At 43.1% G+C, this 13155-nt stretch overlaps 1 protein-coding gene across 2 annotated transcripts in view; it reads left to right on the top strand.

Annotated features, from left to right (window-relative positions):
- Positions 1–11649, top strand: part of UBE2R2 (ubiquitin conjugating enzyme E2 R2) — a 111357-nt gene extending 99708 nt beyond the window's left edge. The window contains exons 4-5 of one of the 2 annotated variants that reach the window (XM_032139512.2): positions 3599–3733; positions 8606–11649. In XM_032139512.2, coding sequence (XP_031995403.1) covers positions 3599–3733; positions 8606–8825 — 355 coding nt within the window. In that variant the 3' untranslated portion in view covers positions 8826–11649. The remainder of the gene's footprint in view (positions 1–3598; positions 3734–8605) is intronic. The other variant, XM_032139513.2, reaches the window with a different exon arrangement.
- The last annotated feature ends 1506 nt before the right edge of the window (positions 11650–13155 follow it).

Here is a 13155-nt window from a genome sequence, read left to right as displayed (position 1 = left end):
AAAGATTCTGCTCTTCAGACAGAAGAAAACTTACTGGGTTGACGGTTACCACTATATTAATCTGCTGTATTACTCAGTGCCTCTTAAAACATCCTGGATTTTTAACTTAGGAGGACATGGAATTAGAATTTCTCATTTTGTTAGATATGGATGATTTACCATTTAAAAATTTGTTTCCCAATATACACATCATCTTAATACACAAGATGTAAGGAAACCAACTTGTTGAAACTACTTGTGGGAATTTTTTCTTAATTCAAGTAATAGGATTCATCTAGATCTGTGTAGTCCAATGTGGTAGCCTCTAACTACATGAGGCTTTTTACATTTGAATTAAAATTAAATACTAGCCTGGCACAGTGGCATGCACCTGTAGTCCCAGATACTTGGGAGGCTGAGGCAGCAGTATCACTTCAGCCCGGGAGTTTGAGGCTGTAGTGTGCTATGATCACGCCTATAAATAGCCTCTGTATTCCAGCCGGGGCAACACAGTAAGACCCTGTCTTTAAATAAATAAATAAATATTAGAATTCACTTCCTCATTTGTGCAGGATACATTTCAAAGTGCTCAGTAGCTGCATGTGGCTAATGGTTACTGTATTGCACAGCATAGGTTATACATTATCATCATCATCATCGTCGAAAGTTGTTAGTACACAGTACTGATCTAGACAGTTAAAGTAGACAGTTAAACCTATTTTTCTGGCCAGGCAAGGTGGCTCATGCCTGTAGTCCCACAATTTGGGAGGCTGAGGCAGGTGAATAACCTAAGGTCAGGAGTTTGAGACCACCCTGGCCAACATGGTGAAACCCCATCTCTACTAAAGATACAAAAAATTAGCCGACTGTGGTGGCGCACGCCTGTAATCCTAGCTACTTGGGAGGCTGAGGCAGGGGAATTGCTTGAACCCAGGAGGTGGAGGTTGCAGTGAGCCAAGATCACACCATTGCACTCCAGCCTGGGCGACTAGTGAAACCCCGTCTCAACAATAAATAAATAAAAATTTAAAAACACTATTTTTCCAGCTAGGAGCAGTGGCTCACACCTGAAATCCCAGTACTTAAGGAGTCCAAGGCAGGAATATTGCTTGAGCCCAGGAGTAGCCCACAAGTAGTTTCACCAAGTTGGTTTCCTTACATCTTGTGTATTAAGATGATGTGTATATTGGGAAACAAATTTTTAAATGGTAAATCATCCATATCTAACAAAATGAGAAATTCTAATTCCATGTCCTCCTAAGTTAACACGGGGTTTCACCGTGTTAGCCAGGATGGTCTCGATCTGCTTACCTTGTGATCTGCCCGCCTCGGCCTCCCAAAGCACTGGCATTACAGGCGTGAGCCACTGCGCCCAGCCTTCTTTGATTCTTTTTAATGTAATTACTGAAGAAATCCAGAAAGCTCTTGAGGGAGGAAGGCCAAGGAGTTATCCCTAACCTAATAGGAGCATGTGTGATCAATGGATTTTAACTAGATAGAAATGTTTTCTTTGAAAATGCCTTTGTCATAATCTTGTATAAATCATGTAACAGAAATTCTTCACCTTTTTAAAGAAAAGTTTTCATCAAATCAGACATCTAATTGCCTGGTTTCCTCCCTTTATTTTTGGCTTGGGGCCTGGAGCAAAAGGGTATTTTGCAACAGCACAATCTCTAACCTTTAATCAATGAGAAAAGATAGAGAAATTTCATTTTTCCTCCCATTTTCTCCTAATGCACGTAATTTTTAGAGGGAAAAAGCCTAGGAGTAATTTGGAACAGTTTTGGAGCCTATTACGCTTTTATTTATTTATTTATTTATTTATTTTTGTGATGGAGTCTTGCTCTGTTGCCCATGCTGGAGTACAGTGGCACGATCTTGGCTCACTGCAGCCTCCACCTCCCGTGTCCAAGGGATTCTCTTGCCTGTCCAAGCAATTCTCTTGCCTGTCTCAGCCACTCAAGTAGCTGGGATTACAGGCACCTGCCACCACGCCTGGCTAATTTTTGTATTTTTAGTAGAGACGGCGGTTTCACCATGTTGGCCAGGATGGTCTCGAACTCCTGACCTCATGATCTGCCTGTCTCAGCCTCCCAAAGTGCTGGGATTACAGGTGTGAGCCACTGCACCCGGCCCCTATTATGCTTTCTAACATAAACTTTATTCCCTGATTATTTGGAATGTCTAATTTTTATCTGTGGATGAAAATTGGCCGTTTGTAATACCCACTAGATTTGTAAGCCATGGGAGACCAGGGATGGCATCTAACTTGCTCACCATTGTACATCCAGCATCTCACTTGGTGCCTCTGGCACACAGTAGGTACATAGTAAATACTTTTGAATAAAGATTTCTGTTATTCAGAGACTCTAGTTCTTCTGTTTGAAGGATTTTGCCTTTCCTCCATTCTCCTGCATTACTCTGTCTTCCTTCAAAGTATGGAAGAAACACATTTGTTATGTAGCACTGTTTTTCAGGTTAAGAGGCCACAATAAAAACTGGTTATATAGGGCCAGGTGCGGTGGCTCACGCCTGTAATCCCAGCACTTTGGGAGGCCAAGGCGGGCAGTTCACTTAAGGCCAGGAGTTCGTGACCAGCCTGGCCAACATGGCGAAACCCTGTCCCTACTAAAAATACAAAAATTAGCCAGGCATGGTAGTACAATGCCTGTAATCCCAGCTACTCAGGAGGCTGAGACAGGCAAATCACTCGAATCCAGGAGGCAGAGGTTACAGTGAGCTGAGATGGCACCACTGCACTCCAGCCTGGGTGACAGAGCGAGACCCTGTCAAAAAACAAAACAAACAAACAAAAAAACACGGCCAGGCGTGGTGGATCATGCCTGTAATTGTAGCACTTTGGGAGGCCGAGGAGGGCGGATCACCGGAGGTCAGGAGTTCAAGACCAGTCTGACCAACATGGAGAAACCCCATCTCTACTAAAAATACAAAATTAGCAGGGCGTGGTGGCAGGCGCCTGTAATCCCAGCTACTCGGGAGGCTGAGGCAGGCAGGAGAATCGCTTGAACCTGGGATGTGGGGGTTGCAGTGAGCCAAGATCACACTATTTTGTTCCAGCCTGGGGAACAAGAGTGAAACTCCATCTCAAAAAAAAAAAACCTGGTTATATAGAATAGCATCATTTTTACCCTCTCCCACATCAAGATTGCCTTGAAACTAAATATTTTAAGCTTTTTCCCCCATGCCATTTAATTTGTAATTTTTAAAATAAACAGTATTTGAAAGCTTCCAAGACATCTGCTTTCTGTAGGTTGGAACATGTGACCAGTTGAAACAGGGCATTCTGTCAAGTTCATTTTTATGCTTTGTGCATTACCCTTATACTAGAATCACAGATTTCTTCTGCTTTGCCTACCAGTTAGCAGCTTGTTTCTTAGTACTGAAAAATTTTTTTTTTTATTTTTCTTAAATGCCTTTTATAAAAACTATCAGTAAAAAATTTATATCTCTATTCCCCCAAGGTCTTAAATTTAATTGTATCAGAAAAATTTTAAGGGAGGGAGAATTTGAAATCTGATTGTACTATCTTAAAAAGCAGAATACTTTTAAATACTGTAAATATGGGTATTCATAGCTGATCCTTTTTTCCTGTTTCTAGGACTATCCTATTAAGTGTAATCTCACTGCTTAATGAGCCCAACACCTTCTCCCCAGCCAATGTCGATGCTTCAGTTATGTTCAGGAAATGGAGAGACAGTAAAGGAAAAGACAAAGAATATGCTGAAATTATTAGGTAAGGTTGTTTTTTTTTTTATTACCTCAAGTTATACAAAACCAAAATATATTCTGGAACCAAGGGTTTAAATCAAACTTAAATATCCTGTCCATTCCAGGATAATTTTCCTCTATTAGCCTAAAGAACTTTGCTATTTATCGAGAAAACGGCCACTAGAAGATAAGGCAGTAGCAGACCTGATTTTCTAGGAACCAGAACTTCCAGGTTCTGGCCGGACACGGTGGCTCATGCCTGTAATCCCAGCACTTTGGAAGGCTGAGGCAGGCAAATCACCTGAGGTCAGGAGTTCGAGACCAGCCTGGGCAACATGGTGAAACCCCGTCTCTACTAAAAATACAAAAATTAGCCAGGTGTGGTGGTGCACACCTGTCATCCCAGCTACTCAGGAGGCTGAGGCAGGAGAATCGCTTGAACCCGGGAGTTGAATGTTGCAGTGAGCTGAGATCACACCACTGCACTCCAGCCTGGGCAACAGTGCGAGACTCCGTCTCAAAAAAAAAAAAAATTGAATAAATAAAGCCTTCCAGTTTATTGGCATTCCTGACCATAGCAGCAGGATCTTTTGGAAATCCTCATTATCAGCAACACTAATGTATGGTATAACAGAGCCCTAGAATAAGATTCAGGGGATTGGAATCTACTCATGGGACCATTTATCAGATAATTTTTGGGGTCTTTTACTTTCTCCTCTGTATAAAATGGAAAAAAGCTTAACTTTAATCCCTTAGGACATCAGGTTCTTATAATAGTACCCAAGAAATTTGCAATAAATACAAACCCTACACTTCCCCTACCTCTTTTTTGTTTCTAATTAAATTTTTTTTTTCTTTTTGAGATGGAGTCTTACTCTGTCATCCAGGCCAGAGTGCAGTGGCGTGATCTCAGCTTACTGCAGCCTCCACCTCCTGGGTTCAAGCAGTTCTCCTGCCTCAGCCTCCCGAGTAGCTGGGATTATAGGTGCCCACCACCAAGCCCAGCTAATTTTTGTATTTTTAGTAGCGAGAGGGTTTCACCATGTTGGCCAGGCTAGTCTCGAACTCCTGACCTCATGATCCACCCGCCTTGGCCTCCCAAAGTGCTGGAATTACAGGCGTGAGCCACTGTGCTCAGCCTCCTCCACCTCTTTTTAAAGAGACAGACATGGTCTTACTCTCTTGCCCGGGCTGGAGTGCAATGGTGTGATTACATGGTAACTTCAAATTCCTGGGCTCAGGCAGTCCTCCCACCTGAGCCTCCCAAGTAGCTAAGACTATAGGCATTCACCACCATACCCAGCTAATTTCTATTATTTTTGTAGAGATGAGGTCTTGCTGTGTTGCCCAGCCTGGTCTCGAACTCTTGGCCTCAAGTGATCCTCCTGCTTCAGCCTCCCAAAGCTCTGGGATTATATGTGTGAGCCACCGTGCCTGGCCTCAACCCCCCTTGATATTACATTTTTATTTCTTAAAATAGAGACCCCAAATACAGTTACAGCTTCTTCCTCTGTGCATAGGAGTTTACTAAGCATTGGCATTTATACAAATAAGAATAAAATCTAGTTGGCTTGAGACCATGTGATATGAAAAAAGTTAAAACAATGCTGGGAAAGCACATGAGGTGACTGCTGAGTAATATAAAATCAGCAGTTCTAAGTTTTCTGCCCATTGGGATCACTTTTAAACTGTCCCTAAACAATAGCTGTCTTTTATGGGATTACAAGGACAGAGTTTGGGCATCTGTGTGTGTATATATATCTCACCTAGGTGACTGATGTGTACCAAACATTGAAGATAATTAGTAGAAATAGTAAGATTCCTACAGAAATTTAGAGGAGTGGGAGTGTACTAAGGATTGAAAGATCGGAAGGCTTAGGTATACATATTCCCAAGGTACTTCTATATATTTCTTAATTTGTTTAAGGGTCTGTTTATCTCATTCTATCTATTCCTTAATGACCTAGTACAGTACCTGACACTAAGCAACAGCTTTGTGTCAGGTACTCATTAAGGCATAGCCTGTCTCCTTAGGGAGCTCACTTTATTAGCATTTGAAAACAAATGACCATGTAATATTATACCTGTAGAAGCCTAAACAAGATACACTGGGAGAAATATATAATGTAATAGATTTCCTAGCAGAGATAATTCCTTATAACCCATACTTTTTCAGGTGAAAAAAGGGAAAACGCCCATGTTTGCTAAAATACAGGAGTATAATAGCATGACACGTTAAGGGAATTACAAATGCTTGAGTGTAAATTCTGATGTGGGAAATATTAGAAAATTAAGCAAGAGAGGCACCAGGGTCTTCAAAGACATTGAAGTCATGATAAGAGTATGGTTCTTAATCTAAGAAGTGATGGGGTAGCACTTAAGTATTTTTGGGAGGGAAGAGGTGATGCTATTTGAGTTCTGATAAAAGAATTGGCTGCCTGGTGTGGTAGCTCACACCTGTAATCCCAACACTTTGAGGCAGGTGGATCACCTGAGGTCAAGAGTTCGAGACCAACCTGGCCAACATGGTGAAACCCCGTCTCTACCAAAAAAATACAAAAGTTAGTCGGGCATAGTGGCACACACCTGTAATCCCAGCTACTCGGGAGGCTGAAGGCAAGAGAATCGCTTGAACCTGGGAGGCAGAGGTTGCAGTGAGCTGAGATCGCGCCACTGCACTCCAGCCTGGGGAACAGAGCAAGACACCATCTCAAAAAAAAAAAGAAGACAGCTGGGCCCAGTGGCTCACGCCTGTAATCCCAGGACTTTGGGAGGCCGAGGGGGGCAGATCGCTTGAGCCCAGGAGTCCGAGACAAGCCCAGGTAACATGGCAAAATCCCATCTCTACAAAAAAATTAGCCAGGAGAGGTGGCTTATACCTGTAATCCCAACTACTTGGGACTCTGAGGTGGGAGGATTGCTTGAGCCCTGGAGCCAGAGGTTGCAATGAGCTGAAATTGCATCACTGTACTCTAGCCTGGGTGACAGTGGGAGACCTTGTCTCAAAAAAAAAAAACAAAAAAAATCAGTTGGCCAGGGGACCAACATGGACTAAACTGAGGTAGTACTAATGGGGATGAGGGGACAGATATAAAAATATTTAAGCTGTAAAGCAATAGGTCTTTGTAGTGAGATTTGTTATTTTAAGAAGCAATGCTCATTTATTCAGAGAAGTAAAATGGGAGAAACTGGCCATAGAGGTAGAAAATGCATATGCAGTCTACCTCTGCATACGGAACATCAGGACAGAGGCTTCCAAAAGGCATTTGTTTATATAAGCCAGGAGCTGTCAGCATAAAGGGAATGGTGGTTAAAATTATGGGAACAGAGATGATGTCCCAGGGAGAGTGCTGAAGAGTGTGGAGATTGAAGCCCAGAAGCCCTCAGGACCATCAATATGCAAAGCAAGGCAACAGAAGAAAAGCTTCAAGCACAACTAAGAGATTGACATTAGGAAGATCAGGAAGAGGGTCTAGTCTTCATGACTCAAATTGTTATAATTGTTGAAGGAAACAATTTATTGTTCTATTCATTCATACAATCAGTATTTATTGCACACCTCTTATGTGCCAGGCTATGTGCTAGGCACTGACTGGGGAAATGGGACTAAGAAAGACATTTACGCTCACATTCAAATATGTGGAGACAGAAGAGTGAGCAAGCAAAAAATACTAGATAGTGCTAAGTAGGATAATGTGAAAGAATGACTAGATGGCTGCTTTAAATTGGGTTGTCAGGCCAGGCCTTCTGTAAGGTGATATTTAAGCCTTCATATCTGAGGCTTTGATTCTGAGTGACAAGGAGGAGCCAGGCATGTGTGGGGCAGGGAAGAGCAACTGGTCCAGACAGAAAAATCAACAAGGTGTGTCCGAGATACCAAAAAAAGACCAGGGTGAATGTGTTGAAGGGCTGGAGAAAATATAAGAGTGGGTCGTGTGGCCGGGTGCGGTGGCTCACGCCTGTAATCCCAGTACTTTGGGAAGCCGAGGTGGGCAGATCATGAGGTCAGGAGTTCGAGACCAGCCTGGCCAACATGGTGAAACCCCATCTCTACTAAAAACACAAAATTTAGCCAGGTGGGGTGGCGGGAGCCTGTAATCTCAGTTACTTGGGAGGCTGAGGCAGGAGAATTGCTTGAACTTGGGAGATCGAGGTTGCAGTGAGCCGAGATCGCGCCACTACACTCCAGTCTGGGTGACAGAGTAAGACTCCATCTTAGGTGGGAAAGAGTGGGTCGTGCAAGACACTGGAATCTGGCATAGGCATTTGAATTTTACTATCAGTGAAAATTAAGAGGATAATTAAATTAAGAATTGTTGGGGCACTTGAGTTTGGTGGTGAGGTGACTAGGTCAAAACTCTTACACCCTAGCCAATCCCCTAAGCACCCCACCCCACATTAAACCAGAGTGGCACTTTTTATTCACATATGCAATCTTATGATCTAGCCCCAAGAAACCAGGAGGCATATTAGCCCTTCTTTTATCTATTCTTATTCTGGCAGTCATCCCTGTGCTTCACACATGCAAACAACAAAGCATGACATTCCGCCCACTAAGTCAATACCTGTTCTGATTTTTAAGTCGCCAACCTATTGGCCCTTACGTGAATCGGAGGACAGCCAGTTGTCGAGGTGATTCTGGCTATAACTGATCCACTGCTTTAAACTCCCTTGATATTAACGGTGTATTTCCCCCCCTAAAAAGTCAAAGTTTACTTCAAAATTGTACCCAATGGGTTGAAAGCATTTAGTGTTGTACAGGGTATCTGTCAGATGCTTTCAGGCAGGTACTGAAGTTTGGAGAGCTGAGTCATAAGTAATATTATTTAAGGCCAATTATAAACCTGTCTTAAAACAAGACTTACCATAAACCATTTCTGTGTCACCCTCCCTTCAGGAAACAAGTTTCAGCCACTAAGGCCGAAGCAGAAAAGGATGGAGTGAAGGTCCCCACAACCCTGGCGGAATACTGCATCAAAACTAAAGTGCCTTCCAATGACAACAGCTCAGATTTGCTTTACGACGACTTGTATGATGACGACATTGATGATGAAGATGAGGAGGAGGAAGATGCCGACTGTTATGATGATGATGATTCTGGGAATGAGGAGTCGTGACGTGCTCCTTCAGTGCCCCTGTACTGCCCTGCCGTCTCAGGCCAAAGGGAGGGGAGCAAGTGGGGACCTGGCCATGGCCCCTCAGCAAAAACCTATTCACAGCAGGTGGGGAAACACACACAGCTCCTGCTGACTCCCCTTATGGATCTTGTTTGCTCCTTTTTATGGACCTTTAATGGAGAGAGAGTAACCCTCCACAGAATGTCTGAATTCTTGCATTCTTTACCCTTCCATCACTGTATTGATTCTTTTTTTAAAAAACATCAACCCAAACTCCCGCCTCACTTCGTCTCTACAGAATGTTCACAGCAAAACACGTTTGGTCTGTTTTTAGATTCTTGAAGAATTCAATAGTCTTTCAAGATGTTTAATGTGTTTAAAGCTGGGAACCTGTTGGGAGTTCACAAGTGCTCCATATACTGGGTAGCAAAAGAAAATGGGAAAAAACCCACAAAACAAACTTAAAAAAAAAAAAAAAGCAAATTTGCCAAGGTTTAGCTGCTCATTTACATTAGTGTGTGTGCGTTCGTTCAGCCCCATGGTGGTGAATTCTGTTTCTTTCCCTTCCTAAGGCTGGGACATGGTGGGCGTCAGGGACTTTGTGCTAAGCCTGATGAAATGTGCTCCTTCAATCTCCATGAAACCATCGTTAACATGGAGGCCTCAACTGCTCTGAGGAGAGAAATCAGACTTTGTTTTTTGAAATCGATTGGGATCGAAAGCCTGAAATAAATATTCATACTTTACATAGAACTGAGCACTTGGTTGCTATTTATTTTAAAGGCAGGGTTATTTTTCCCCCCAGGGAGTGGGGCAAGTCGGGAAGTTGGGATGAGTATGTGTGGGAGCAAAGAGTTAAAAATCACTATGCTAAGTTTGGTTGATGCTACTGGGAGGAAAAAGTTGAAACTACTGGTGACCACTGTTGGGAGAGGAAACATCTGTTTTATAGATTTAGCATGGCCTTCCCATCAAAAATACACTCTTACCATGACGTTTTGTTTTTAAGTAGCCACTTTTAATTACTCAGTATTAATCCTAGGTGCATGTGTTAAGATTTCGGTTTTCATCGAGCTGCTTATACTGATAGTGAAAAACTTGAATGTGTGTGAAACGCTTTCTTCATTGGATGTGATCTGGACTTTTTTCTCCTTTCAACATACTTAGGCTGTGGAGCGCAAGCAGAATTGTGCATAGAAATTGTGGCAAGGCTGAGGGAGTTGACTGCAGGCAGTTTTTAGGCCAGATAAGGCTAGATCTTCCTGCGATGCACTCGCTGCAGCTTTTGATTTTCCAGATCTCAATCGTGTTGCTTCAATCAATAATTGAGATCCAGCATCCTTCACCATCCAGGGGACTTCAGAACTTGAAGGTAATTTTTGGTTGTTACGGGGGTGCACCAGATCATAGGAGGGCATTATTTGGAGGAAACCGCTATAACGTAAAATCAGATTTCAGAAGGAAAATGCAGCAAGGACTGACTGTAGTCCTATTTCAGGCCCCTGGGCACTAGTGTCAACTCCTTTGGCTCATAACTCAGAACCAAAGGGCAGATTAGGGACGGGCAGGAGGGATCCTAGGATGGCCAGAGTAGGTGACACTTCCTTAGCTCCTCCTTCCATTCTGATCTCAGGGTTTTCACTCTTCAAACTCCCAAACACAGACTTCTTCCCAGCAGCCCTTCCCGGCCTCTAAAGTTTGGTCTGGTATGAGATGGGACTGTTTAACAAGCGAGGCTCTTAGGGGACACTGTTGAGCCTGGTTCCAGAATCTCTGTGATCTCCACAGGGCCAGGGTTGCTACTTGTGCCCAGAATCTAGTGATTTTAGTGAGATCTGTGGAACAGAGCAGCTTTGTAATACATTGTCAAGTTACCTGATTACAAACTCATAGAAAGATGTTGGAACTACCTTTTTACTCCCCATACTTTGTAAGTAATGCTTCCAGATTAACCTGCAAATCTTGTGGAGCCAAAGCCTCTCACAGTGCTCTGATTTACCTCCCCAAAAATGCCCCCAAACCCCCATGCAAGTTTACAGCCAGTAGCTTGGTCTTACTCTCTTGGAGCCCTAAAATTAAGCCTTTCATTCCCCTTACTGCTAAAGCATCTCACTCCCAGGGCAGCCCCAGCACCCTGGCATTGCGTGAGGTGCTCTGCTGCACAGCTCTGTTCCATCAGGCCCTATTGGCCTCTGTTACACATTGACTCAGGAAGCCAGAGCGCCAAGTGGAGGTTGTACCTTTCAGCCCTTTGGGGTGTTAAATGTCAAGGGCTGGGTTTGCCTCTGGTGAGTACAATCAATCACTTCCAGAAGACTGAGTAAGTCTCTTGCTAGCAGGTGGACATTCTGGTATTTTAGACTGACTTAACGAAACCCAGAGGCTGGTTCCAGAGCTGTGTCCCTGAGAACACATCTCTGTGGAAAATACTTGAGTTTGTAATTTTTTTTCCCTTTCTGGGAGTGGAGGTCTCAGGCTCAATCCGGAACCATGTACGTACAGTTTTGCTTATTATTTCGTGTGACATGAACTCAAAATCCTGCATTTTTAGATTCCTTTTAATTCTAATTGAGGCCTCACTAGATGCCCTTCAGTTCTGTGTATTTTGAGGCTGGGTGGATAAAGTATATGATTCCGCTGTTGCTTCTTTCAGTCTTCCCCCCTTCTCCTTTTATCATTCCAGAGTTAGTTAGTCATTTTCTATTAGTCAAACTTTTTTGTAGAACCTTCTTTCCTTTACCCTGGCAAATTGCTTCTTTACTTGCTGGTTTCCTTACGTTTGGGGCACATATTGTAAGAAAGAAACTGATTGGAAGGGGAAATGTGCAGCTCTCCACTGAAAAGAAACTCTCCACCCCTCCCATCCTGATAAACAAGGTTTACATTTACAATTAAAAGGATTCAGAGATGCAATTTTCAACTATTCTGAAACCAGCAGGACACACCTGACTTTAATAGTTTTAGCTGAAATTGTAGATGTTTTTCTTCAGTTTAACTTATGAGAAAAGATTATCTGATGCATTTTGTGTTGACTTCCCCTTTAGTGGTTTATTTTGTCTTTTTCTGCCCATCTGTCTACTAATAAAATGTGAAATAAAATATCTGTATTGCTACTTCCCCATGAAATGACCCTCTTCTTTTTTTACCTTATGTTAAAGAAAACTAAAAGGTGGTCTCAATATCACTGTTAAGCTTGCAGATTACGCTAGGGCTCAGCTGAAAAATTAGACAAAAACCAAAACTGGGGAATCTGCCTTTCTAACTCACCTCCCTGGTGTATCCCCAATCCCTTCAAGCTCCTTATAGACGTGGCCATTTGTTAAACTTGATTCTGAAAATGGAAGCTGATAGGAGTAGGTCAGTGAGGGATTGCGAGGTGCTCTGCTGCTTTCCTTAGGCAAACATTTTCACTGTCATTTGTTTTCCTAACTTACTGCTGCTAATAGCAGGGATCAGGCAGACCACCCTATTTAATAAAAGTCCTAATTTTACTTGTAGACACTTACCTTTTTTCTAGATAAGGTCCTAAGCTGTGAGTTAATAGTATCGGTCCCATCTGATGACAGGACCATTGCTCTCAACTGTAGAGGCCAAAAGCAGACAAAGTAGATTGTGACCCTAGGCTGGTTCTGACATTATTTAACCTGATCTGAAGCAGTGATTTAGGAGTGAAAAGAGAGGCTGTAGCACCTTGGGCAACACTTCTAGGCCCTGAGCTTCCTGCCTGCTGGATTGGAGCACAGTTGTGGTTGGCCAACAGGAGATCTGCCTCCTTCCTATGGCCCTTGGCTACTCCCTGGCTTCTGACCTGACACAAGGTGAATGGTTGGTTGGGCTTTTCTGGAGCAGATACGTAGCCCCGGATCCACCAGCCTACCTCGTGACACCCCAAAACTCACTAGTCACGTGTTCTACCATAGCTTTTGACTGCCAATCAAGATTATGTTCAGTTGATGACAAGCAAAAGACAGGTATACCTGTTCATACTTCCCCTTAAGGCCTAGAACCCTGCTCTCAGTTCTTGGCTTTGCTTCAGATTGTAAAAGTCCACTGAGGTTTGGAAAAGAAATTACCCTGCCCTGGTGTTCCAGTGGACAGGGCTCTGTGGGACACTGCCCTATCCCTAAGTCTCTTAAGGAGCTATAAGAAAAGCCAGGTTAACTTTGATCAACATGGCCTGGGCCCTGTAAGGAGGTTTAGCTGTCCTTACAGCCATTGTGATTGATTTGGGCCAAGAGGGTCCAGTAAAAAGGAAAACCATTTCAAGCCTTTGTAGCCTGTGTCAGAAGACTATGACCATGTGGGGTTTCCTTTAGCCCTGTGAAGTCCA

The sequence above is a fragment of the Hylobates moloch genome, unplaced genomic scaffold, assembly GCF_009828535.3.
Source record: "Hylobates moloch isolate HMO894 unplaced genomic scaffold, HMol_V3 SCAFFOLD_19, whole genome shotgun sequence".
NCBI classification, from domain to species: Eukaryota; Metazoa; Chordata; class Mammalia; order Primates; family Hylobatidae; genus Hylobates; species Hylobates moloch.
The sequence above is the reverse complement of the archived record's forward strand: the minus strand, read 5'-3'. Positions and strand labels throughout refer to the sequence as shown.